The sequence below is a fragment of the Nothobranchius furzeri genome, chromosome 18 (assembly GCF_043380555.1).
Source record: "Nothobranchius furzeri strain GRZ-AD chromosome 18, NfurGRZ-RIMD1, whole genome shotgun sequence".
Taxonomy (NCBI): Eukaryota; Metazoa; Chordata; class Actinopteri; order Cyprinodontiformes; family Nothobranchiidae; genus Nothobranchius; species Nothobranchius furzeri.
This window is the reverse complement of record NC_091758.1, coordinates 30,896,076-30,907,359: the sequence shown is the minus strand read 5'-3', so window position 1 is coordinate 30,907,359 and position 11,284 is coordinate 30,896,076. Positions and strand designations below refer to the sequence as shown.

The following is an 11,284-nucleotide window of genomic DNA, read 5'->3' as shown; positions in this document are numbered from 1 at the left end:
ATAAAGATCATCTTTAGACAGAAACATGTCCTTTCAAGTCAGACAGCAGCAGAACTGAATAGTGAAGGAAGCTCTGCACCTTTTTTTTTTTGGAATTTTAAGCTTTTTTTGTGTGTGTAGAAGGAACAGGACCAATGTTTTCTTTTTGAGAGTTCACTGTGCATGTGGTGGTTTTATCCTCAGCATCACCTTCCTGCAGGCCTGCTCCTCTGGGTTCCTCCTGGCTGGTCATTCTTGTGCAAACTCCAGATCTCTGCCTTTGTCTTCCATCATTGACCTTCTAACCCCATCATGAGAAAGCCCTGGTCAGTAAGCTCCTTTACATGTCTTAATTAAGGCTCATAATGAGCACAGCATGGTGGAGCATTTGAATGCATTCCTCTGGTATTGTGCAAACTCTGCGGAGATCCGCAGGTTTCGCAATTTGGGCCATTCAGACGGGCTGGAGATTGCAGATGTGGGGGTATGGGAGTAGATAAAGGACTAAAAGCACACAAACACACATTGCATACTCAAGCAACCCCCCCCCCCCCCCCTCTAAAACACACAAAAGGTGCTAATGAGAAATAATCAGACTAGTAGCTCCTGTTACATTTTAAATAGTTTTTAAAAAACTGTAAAAGTACAAATTACACAGATACAAGTGAAGTGTTATTAAAAAAACAGTAAAGTGATTCATTTTTCATTGAAAAATAAAAGTTTCACCCACAAGGTGCACTTAATGCAGTAACATGTAAGAAGAATTACATTTCACTTGATTGCATAAATATTTTTTGCTAATTTTACAAAAAACAGACAGCTCTGGAAAGGTTTTTATAATCTTTGCGCATTGGTGATGTGCAAATGCCTGCACGGTATTTGCTGTCTCCATTTCTTGGTGCAACAAAGCCAGACAGCCGTAAAAAATATATTTATCAACAGTCCAAACCATGGTGTGTTTAATCAAAGTATATTTGTATAAGAGCTTGTATTCTTTTTTCTTCCTAAGGCCTGAAACGCTGAGCTGCAGCATGCCGCTCTGGCTTAAATAATAAAATAAAAAAATCTGACTACAGGGACTCGGCCTCGCAGCGAAAGCCAGCACACATGGCAAATAAAGACAAATTAGGAGGGGAAAAAGTTTAGGGTACAAGGCTCTCCCTCCTTAATTGTACCTGAAGGGAAATCCCTTTAAATAGTAGCTGGCAGAGGCAGGGAGCTGGCAGGCAGATCAAACAGTCAGTGAGCAGAAGCCTTATAAATACAACACATTCAGTCGCTCTCTTCAAACGCGCTGCACCTCGTCTAAAAAGCCTCGCTGAGGTCGGTGTGTTCACAGACAGACTTCAGTTCTCCTAAACGCAGCATTTCTGCTTCACCGAGCTGCGATTCAGGCTCATCAAGGGTTCTCAGGAACTTTGGTTTTCTTCACGTACACCTCCGACATCCCATCAGCCACCAGGTGACCAAAGCTGCTCCTGAAAGAGGCCAGGAGGCGGCCTGCAAAGGCACAGAACACAAAAACAACATGCTACAGTAACGTGTTCTCACCCGATGCACTTCAAATAATCAGTACACAGTAATAGTTATTTAAGTACTAATGCGTGCAAAGTAAAATGCTCTTAAATGAAAGTTACTACAACTAAAGCCTAGTTTGTATTTCTCCGCACAAGAATAGACGAAGGCATTTTCCTGTTACGCTTTTCCATTAGTGTTGTGGAGAAATTCTCCACCAGGACAGCAGGGGGCGTAGACCTTCTCTGGCGGGCCTGCTGACAAATTTTTTGTACGTGAGCCTTTAAAAGCAAATTTCTGGAGGGAGGTATGGGTTAAAATGAAAATTTTAGGCTCAACTTCGTCCGTCCTTGCATGCCTGCTGGAGAGCCCTCGCGACGGATAATGGCGTTGCATGTCTCCATACCGATGCAGACGGAGAAGCATGAACTAAGCTACAGAGGGTGAATTTTCATCGAGCTTGAACTGCTTGATCTTGCATGATTAAAACGTTTGTTACAAATAATTCAATGGGAGCGACAGAGACAGCAGTTGCCACCGTTGTTGGGCCGTCCAATCACAGATGTGCGCTATCCATTGTGTTCGATGGATATTTAAAAAAACTGGGCTCTACTCTGTCTGTCTTTGCATGCCTTTGCATCAACATATAATGGTGTGGCGTGTCTCCGCACCTCAGCAGAAAGAGTACTATAAACTAGGCTTAAGACAAACTAGTAAACACGCAGTACACTACTGAACTTGAGTTGCAACTACTGAAGCAGTAGCAAACAGTAAGCAAATGTCTATGTACTTACTACTTTTTTGTCTTTACTCTTAGTACATTTAAGTAGCTCAAACACATAATAACTTACTCTTGTGTGCTTGCTATTTTAAGTTTTGCATACTTTTTTCGAGTAAGGTTCACTAATGAGATTTTACAGTGTACTTCAGCTTTAAAAAGTTGTACAACAGATTAAAAGTGTTTATTTAGGAGTGCAGCTGTGATTGTACAGCTCATTGCTCAGCATTTGAGCTCAAATACCAATCTAATGAGTTCCAGTTACACCATCAAAGACTTACACGTGGTGTATTTACACTAGTTTTTAGTGGTTTTGTCATGTTCTGTGTCCCTTTGGTCCCCAGTGCCCTCCTATTCTCCCTCCAGGTGTTCCCTCAGGTCTTGTGCTCCTTGTGGTCCCCAGCCCCTTCCAGGTTCCCCTCATGTTTCTTCCTGGTCACTTTATACTTAGTTATCCCATCCAATTTAGTCTAGTCTCTCCATAGATCCCCTCTCTTCTGGTTCCTGTCTCTTTAGTTCCCCAAGCTGAAGATTTAGTGTTTTTTCTGGTGTCTAGTTTCAGGTTTATTAGCTCTCTTACAGTATCTTCAGTTCTCTGTATAGTTATATTATCCAGTCAGTCTTTTCCTTTAACAATGCGTTCCTTCCCCATTTAGTTCATTAGTCTCTCCTGATCCCTTCAGCTCACACTTCCCACACACCAGCTACCTGTTTCCCTGATTGCTTCCCTCTGTGTATATAGCCCTGCAGGTGTCTCTCAGTGTTGTCGGTCCATTGTATGTGTCAGCGTTGTTCTGTCCCTCTCGAGTTTCTCCAACTTCATGCTCATGAGCGAGCTTCTGTTGTGCCTTTGGACTTTTGGCGCATCCTCCTTTAAATAAAGGACATATTTTCTTAAACCACTCCTGCCTCGAGTCGTTCTGGGGATTCTGCATCTTGGGTCCAAACCTCCTGCTCTCAACGTGACAGGTTTTACTAACCTGTCCATGTCTTCTGTCCCGTCAGAGTGAAGCTGCTGCACTGGGAGTGAGAGTTACAGATGTACGCTGCCTCTCTGGCGCTGTGGACAGAGAGAACGCAGCCCTGCAGGCTGTAGGACGGCCAGCAGCGGTACTCCACGTTCCCAGTGGTCCCCATTCCTCGCATCACGGTGTAATCTATCCACACAGGAGGAGAAGGAGAAGCCACTTCAATACACAAGGCTGCTAAAAAGACTTTAAAGGACTCTGAGGGTGAGAAGAAAGTTTAATTATCCCAACGGGGGATACAAATACAACGGATCACACAGAAGGATCTATAAAAAATTAAATACAACCTAATTAAATACAGAAATGCATGAAATGTTGGCATTATTTCAACAGGATTCTGAACATGATTATGTTCCTGCACATATTTCCATTCAAGTTTTACCTTGAAAAAAACTGACAAGTATTTATGAATGTTTAAATTTTTTAAGCTAGATTAATTCCAATTTTATTCTATATTTTTAATATATGTCCACTGCCTTTACCTTTCGTAACAATTATAGGAAATATTTGCTACTTTATGAATTATTTATTTGATTTCAAGACCCTAACTGTTGTGTTTCGTGACCTGCGGAGGGGCCCTGACCCCAGCTTTAGGTCCTGCTCCATTAAAAGACACATGAACATAAAGGGTTCAAGCTGGCTGTCGGGGGGGGGGGGGGGGGGGGGGGGGGGCGCACTGGCCCAGCCTGGTCCCCATCTAGAACCGCCCCTGTTTAGCAACTGTTTGAACAAACTACTATCTAGTCCAGAATCCTTCAAGTGTTCTCAGATTATTATTTATGTATTACACTAAATGATATTATTATAATATTAGGATTTATATTGATAATAAATTAGCTTGCAGTTTGAGAAAAGTTATTTTAAACTTAAATCTATTTTTCCCCCAAAACACATTAATTAGGTTATTACAGTTTTACGTTTCCTGTTACAGTAATCTTTAGATCAGTAATGTTTAAAGCATTCATCTAAAAGGAAATCCTTCATTTGACCTTCAAATAAAGAAGAAAAGCGAACTCTGCTTCACCTCCCTCCTTCCAAACATTTGTGTTACATTCATCATTATATTTCTTTCAGTCAGACATCCTGTGAACCTGGCGTTAAATCATCTGCTCCACATCAGCACACGTATGTCTGCACGCAAACGTGGTCGAGAAACGGACAAAAGCCTCGTCTGTGCGTCCGTACGCAGGAGGCAAACGCTTACAAACCGGTAGCCTTTTGAGGGTGTGTGTGTGTGTGTGTGTGTGTGTGTGTGTGTGTGTGTGTGTGTGTGTGTGTGTGTGTGTGTGTGTGTGTGTGTGTGTGTGTGTGTGTGAGGCTCTGCCCTCAAGTCTGAGTAAAGAGAACAGAGGCCTGTTTTTGAGCTAAATGGTGGCAAAGACAAAAATGTGTGGCTTCTTCTCAAATCATCCCACAGAAACATTATTGTATTTAAATTTATGAGCGCTAAAAAGCTCAATTAATTAAAAGTTCTATTCACTTAAGACACTACGTCTTTTTTTCTGGCCTCCATTCTCCATCACGTCCCAGATGATCTCAGCTGTGGAAAAGAAACATTCATCCACATCTCTGAAGACTCTTCGTCTGTCAGCAATTTTAAATTAAGTTCTCGCTCTCTCGCTCTCTCTCTCGCTCTTTATTTGGACATTCCACTAAGCTGAACCAAAACAAACTCAAAGCTAGGCTTAACCTAACCACAGCACACACTTCCCTCCTAATTCTAACCAAGACCCTAAAAGTGATGTTTTGCTACTTTAAAATCGTTTCTTCTTTTTTTTAAAACGAGACAAACTTCTGGTTTTTAGGAGGCTTAAACAAAATGTTAACACATCCTAACAGCCAAACCAGGAGGCCATAGCTAACAAGCTGCCATTTAAAGTAAAAACAAACCGAGCTTGTCCTCTAGCCTGCCCCGGAAAATAGCTCTGTTCCAGCTAACCGTGCAATATGTCCAAATAATAAACAGACACATTTTTCTGACTCTTATCACTGCCTAGGCGGCGGACAACTCCCGGCACCTCCTCGTTAGGCTGAAATGTTCCCTCCCCGTCGGCCGCCTCTTTACTCTGAACCTGTGATTAAATTCACAAAGCGCTGCTATATAAACAGTCCGGCATCTGGGGGAACGGAAAAAAACCTCTCTGCAGGAACGCAGCCAGTCGCTCTGTTATTAATATTTCATACGGCTGAGTGGAGCGACGGCAGAGAGCGAGAGCGAGAGAGGGGAGAGATTTCTGTGCATGAATGGAGAAAATGTGCTGCTGAAGGTTCGCAGTCATCCAGGTTATGGTAATCCAAAAGGGTTCAAATGAAGGCAACTGGACTTCTTTGGATTCTTGACGACGCTTCGCTTCTCACCCGAGGAGCTTTGTCAGTTCTGACTGGAATAGTCAAGCTTATAATAGAGGATTACATTTGAGGAGGCCTCAGGTTTCATCTTCCCAGCACCTTTAATGCAGCTCTGAACCTAACTCCCAAACATTTTCAGTCTAGGTCACACCCTCTTGCACCCAATCAATACAGTGATTCCCACACAGTAGAGACTAATGACTACGTTTACATGCAGCCAATATCCGGGTTATGATCGGGTTAAGGTCGGGATTCGGGTTTCTGAGTTGATCAGAATAACCCATTTACAAGCATAAATAGGAAGATTTACCTCTAACTTGCATAACCCGATTTAAATGCGGACGTTGGGGAAGCGTCAGGACGTATGGACTACGTCCAGACGCTATATGCATCATTTCCGGTTCTTCTTGTTCCGGTATCCGTGAAAACAACATGTTTCCCAGTTCGGAAGAGATAGCGACCGCGTTTGTTTGCACTTTAGTTTCCTCGTCACTCCAAAAGTGTGGTGCTGTGCCACGACTCGCCATTTTGCTTCCAACTCGTTGTTTACTTCCGGTGTTCTGGCGCATACAAGACGTCTCGCTACTCAAAAGACCAAGATTCCTTGCGAACAGAGCATGCGCAGAACACATGCTTTGATGGAGATATCCCGATATGCGTTTACACGACCAAACATTCGGGTTAGAAAAGGGTTACCCCAGGTGTAGTAACCGGGTTTTTAAAAACCCGGTTATGAGCATATCCGGGTTTTTGGTGGTGTTTACATGGACCAGCGGAACCGGGTTATTGTGAATATTCGGGTTTTAAAAGGGTTACTGGCTGCATGTTAACGCACTCAATGACTCCGATGACTCATCAGGAGGTAGGGAGGGGGTATTCATAGGTAGTTTCTGCTCATTAATTAACAATAGACAGCTTATAAGCTTGACCCTCCCATATTCCAGTCAGTATTGACAAAGCTCCTTGGATAAGCAAACCAAAGAAGTCCAGTTGTCTTCATTCAAACCCCTTTGGATTTTGCAAGAGTTTATAAAAAATAAGATTAATCCCACTTTGTTTGAGCTGTCCTTTTATTCCAGCTGCCTGTCAAAGCCCAACAAGCCCTTCAGCTCACCATCAGGATCCAAAATGGGAACAAAGTGGATCAAAAGCTACAATAAGCTCTTTTCCTTTTGTTTTAGGAGTCCGTACCTCTGATTATGGACGGGGGCAGGTTATCCAGGTAGAGGCCCGACTTGTACAGCAGGAGGATGTGTTCAAAGGCCTCCAGAGTCTGATTGATGTCCTCCCTCAGCTCCCCTGGACACATGAAGCATTCATCATCACAAAACAGATCATTTCACCTCAGCAGATAACCGCCGGGGTTTATTACTGAGTCAGGAAAGATCTTGTCGAGCTCATTAAATTAAAATAGTCAGCGTGTCGTTACACGACAGCCGTAACGGAACAATCCGCCCTCTGATCTTGCTGGTTGATCAGGACGAGTCCCGGCCTCACCTGTGGTGTTCATGATGTGGTCTACCAGGTGTGTCAGGCTGGGCGGGGCCTGGTGGGGCAGCAGGTAGGTGAAGAAAAACCTGCAGCCAGGCAAGGAGGAGGAGGAGAAGGAGAAAACCAGACAAGCCCCGTCACATCGTTCCCACAGAGCATTACTTTTCTCACCGGGTTGTTAGAACAAACAGTTCGTAAAGCTGTCAAAGAGCTGGACCCCCACCCCCCATCTCTGGAACATAATCATCCCATCAGCCTGAACATTTCCAGCTGCTTTATCTTCATCATCATATAAGCTGCTACCTTAGTCCCATCCATGCAGTAAAACTGTCACTTTGTTTTGTTTTTTAACCTGTAGGCGTTGTAGATGTTCCTCTTCTCGTTCAGGCCCTCGCACACACCGCGGGCCGAGCAGGACAGTGTGAAGTTCCTGTGAGGGAACTGGAGGGTGCAGTCTGCGTCCGTCTGACAGGCCGTCTCCTCGGCGCTGGCGTCGTCCAGGTCCGTGAGCTTCAGCTGACCCGACACGGTGACGAACTGCCTCGGCTGGAAGTCCAGCAGAGCCACGGAGCCCAGAGGAGAGCGGGAGAGGAAGTGCAAGAGCCTGACCAGGTCCAGGCACACCTGGAGATGAAAGGGGAGAGGGTTGGCAAAAATGTCCTCAAAACTGTCAAATTACTCACTCGATGGCAACATTTCTCTATGAAGTTTGAAATTAGAGATTTTCTTTTAATTCAATACCAAAAAAATGACTTAAACCGGATGACTTCAATCATTTTATAACAATTTATAAAATAAATCAGGGGAGATTAATAAACATTTAATCTTGCTACAATTTTAGCCTTTTAAAAATAATAAAATATTAATTCAAAATCTCTGAAATCCTACAACGGGACATTCAAACAAACTTCCTGGGTCCTTAAATATATTTTTATAACAAAACAAGATGAAAAAAGGGTGTGTTTGTCACTTCCCTGAAACAACATCTTTTTATTTCTCACAAAAAAGAAAAATGTGGCTGAATTTTGTCTTCACAAAAAAACGCAATTATTCATTTTGAAGATACATTAGAACATTTTCACTATTAAAAACTAAATCTGCAAGCCCCTTTCAGACTGACGATGTATTTAGAAACCTGGAATTATTTAAAATTAAAAAGCCACATGCTTCCTCTGTCCCTGCAGCTGTGGAGTTACTGCAGTGAGACTGTTGAACGTTGCTCATTGAGAACAGAGCGTTACAAAAAAAGAGTGTTGGGTGAAACCAAACACCGGGCTGCGATGGAGCAATGTACAGTAGCTGAAGGGGCCCGAGCGGCTGTAGAGGGGTATCATGGACGTCTGTGTGGGTGATGCAGCAGGAAAAACACCCTCAGCTGAGATGATAATTACTGTATATTTGGTTACGTTTGTCACTCTCGGCTATCATTTCTTTGAAACGCTTCCAAAGGATTTACTTGGGTAAAAGTATCTTGTGTTGACTCGCTGCAGCACACCTGCAACGACGGGGGTGTGCAGAAGCATGTGTTTGAGTGTGTTTGTGTGTGTCTGTGTGTTTTGGGGTGAGATGAAATTCCCAGCCAGCGTTGGATTAACTCCAGAGCCTGATCAAATACAACTGAGGGGCAGATATCAGACCTCCAGGAGCTTCACACATCCACCTCCCTTATCTTTCATCCTGAAACATCTCCTCTGCCAACATTTCCATCCTCTCCGTGTGTGGAGACGCCTCACCCTGAATCGGTCCTCCCAGGGGCTCTGGAGCAGCTGGATCATCTGGAGAGGATTCCCCTGCTCCAGGATGACTGCAGCTCTTCCTCCCTCTACTCCTCCTCCTCCCTGCACTCCTGCACAGTGACCCTTGAGCTGCAGAAGTAAAAAGAAACTGGTCACTAAGGAGTAAATTGTGGGGTGCTGTTTGTAAAATTACAGGGTGAAATATTTTACAGCAATATTATGGATTGTTTAGTCCGTCACAAGAGAGAAAAAAAAGTTGTATTTTCACCAAGTTATTAGAATATTTATAAATGCCACAGTTTCAAACTAAATATTTAGCTAGCAAGCTAATTTAATTTGGAACTAAATATTCATTTTGGTCAGATCTAAATATTTATGTTGTAAATTAAACATAATTGGGGGGGGGAGGGGGGGGCCTAAATATTTAGTTTGTAAAATATTTAGGTCTGACCCAAACATTCATTTTTCAAACTAAACATTTAATTTGCAACATCGCTAGCATAGCTTGGATCAAAACATAAATATAGCTCAAATTTAATATAGTATAAACAAAACTATTTAGCTCCAATTTCAAGAAAATGTTTACAAACTCCATATTTTTACACGAAATAGGATTTTAGTTTACAAAATAAATATTTAGCTTACATACTAAACACTTAACTCCAAACTTAATATTTAGTTTGGAACGGTGAGGTTTTATAAATTTATGAACGACATGGTGATAATATGACTCTGAAAAATTAATTCCTTTTTTTCTGTTGAGACAAGCTAAATAACCAAAGACTGTTTAACTTTACAATCACCACCCTGTAGTGAATAACAGTTTATTTAGGCCTTTCGTTAGAGTAAGGCAAGCAGGATTAAGAAATCAACAACTTTGAACAGAGGTCCAGATGCTCTGCTAATTTGTGCAGCTGTGAGTTGATCTGAGGCACAAACTCTAGTTTTGGGTTTAAATTGGGCTGTAATGGCTTAAGTGAGTAAGCGCCTGGGGTTTCAGATGAAACCAGGAAGGACAGAGGCACATTGTGCTGCTCCTGCCAAACTGGACAAAAGGGTCACTGAAGGGTCAGTGAATTTAATTTAATTACAGGACAAGACCCTGCAGAGCTAGTTTTACTGAGTGAGACAAAGGAAAATGTGAGTGCTGCTGCATGGATCATGGAAAGTCCTGAAATGTTCCAGACTTAGGCCACTTTCACAAAATCAGCACCTCATGCGTCCTGGGTCTCTCCAGGAGTTTCAGGTTCACCTTTATGACGTTTGGATGCCGCAGCCTTTCCATCAAGATCATCTCCTTCTGCAGTTTGTAAGAAACCAGCTCGCGGCAGGCGCGGGGGTCTTTGAAATCCTCCAGACACTTGCTCATGTCGATGCCCTGCTCGTTGACAAGCTTCAGCGCCACAGGCTGACCTCCGGCCAGGTTCGCCCTGACAACCAGCTTGGTGTACCCCGATCCCAGAACCTCCACAGCCTGCATGTCCACCAGGGAATCACAACCCATCCGATCCGGGTGCGCTTTCCCGAAATCAAGGGTGACCTCATTCCATAGGTTGTAATCCAAACCCGAGTCTGGATCAAGCTGGGAGGAACGTCCTCCTTTATCATCATCACCATCATCATCAGGTAACAGCAGCGGGATCATTTCTCTTCGCCTCTGGTTGAGTTGGTAAATCAAAGCCCGGCGGAGCGACGCCAGCTCCTGCTGCTCTCCATCAGAAAGAGTCCCATTGGTGGATAAAGTCGCTCCAAACTGCTGCACGCTGGTGATCAGAAGCGACACCAGGACAGACAGAACCACGACAGCCAGGAGGGCGGCCGCGCGTAAAGAGTTGCCCATCCCGGGCGCTCGCTTCCCCCTGGCACGGCCACTGCTGCTGGAACCAGTCGGAGCCGCGGGCAGAGCCGACCGCCCCGCTCCGAGTGGAAGGACTTTCCTCGGGGAGGAACGCTCGGCTCCCGGTCGCCTCCTCCGCGGGAACTCCCTCTGGAGGTGTGTCCAGCGGCTCGTAACTTTACACCCGTAGCGCCTGACCTCATGTTGTCACTCTAAAGTTACACACAGCTGAATTTACAAGAACCACCGTAAAGTTTTACACCAAGAAATGCGTGTCACTGAACACGAATCTCACAATAACACCCGAAATCTGTTTATATCAGGTTTTATAACACATCTAATCCGTGCTGAAGAGTTTTACTTTCTAAGTTAAACAGGCTTAATTTACAGTCACAATAATAATAACTATCTAACAGACGCGTTAAATGATTAAGTAGCTCACTTCTACAATTAGGCCACTAGATCGCAGCAAAGTACAATTTCTTTCCTTCTTTTTTGCCTAGATCAGGTTGCGAGCTGCTGCTGGAGCCACAAAAGGCTCTCAGTAATTTGGCTAAAATGATTGAAATAA

At 43.7% G+C, this 11,284-nt stretch overlaps 1 protein-coding gene across 1 annotated transcript in view; it reads right to left on the bottom strand.

Moving 5' to 3' along the window:
* Nucleotides 1-1,076: 1,076 nt before the first annotated feature.
* Nucleotides 1,077-11,284, bottom strand: part of pkdccb (protein kinase domain containing, cytoplasmic b) — a 16,037-nt gene continuing 5,829 nt past the window's right edge. Inside the window, exons 3-9 of the mRNA XM_070546781.1 lie at nt 10,129-10,906; nt 8,874-9,005; nt 7,493-7,764; nt 7,147-7,226; nt 6,841-6,948; nt 3,253-3,429; nt 1,077-1,479 (exon numbers count right to left, since the gene is read on the bottom strand). Coding sequence (XP_070402882.1) covers nt 1,379-1,479; nt 3,253-3,429; nt 6,841-6,948; nt 7,147-7,226; nt 7,493-7,764; nt 8,874-9,005; nt 10,129-10,906 — 1,648 coding nt within the window. The 3' untranslated portion in view covers nt 1,077-1,378. The remainder of the gene's footprint in view (nt 1,480-3,252; nt 3,430-6,840; nt 6,949-7,146; nt 7,227-7,492; nt 7,765-8,873; nt 9,006-10,128; nt 10,907-11,284) is intronic.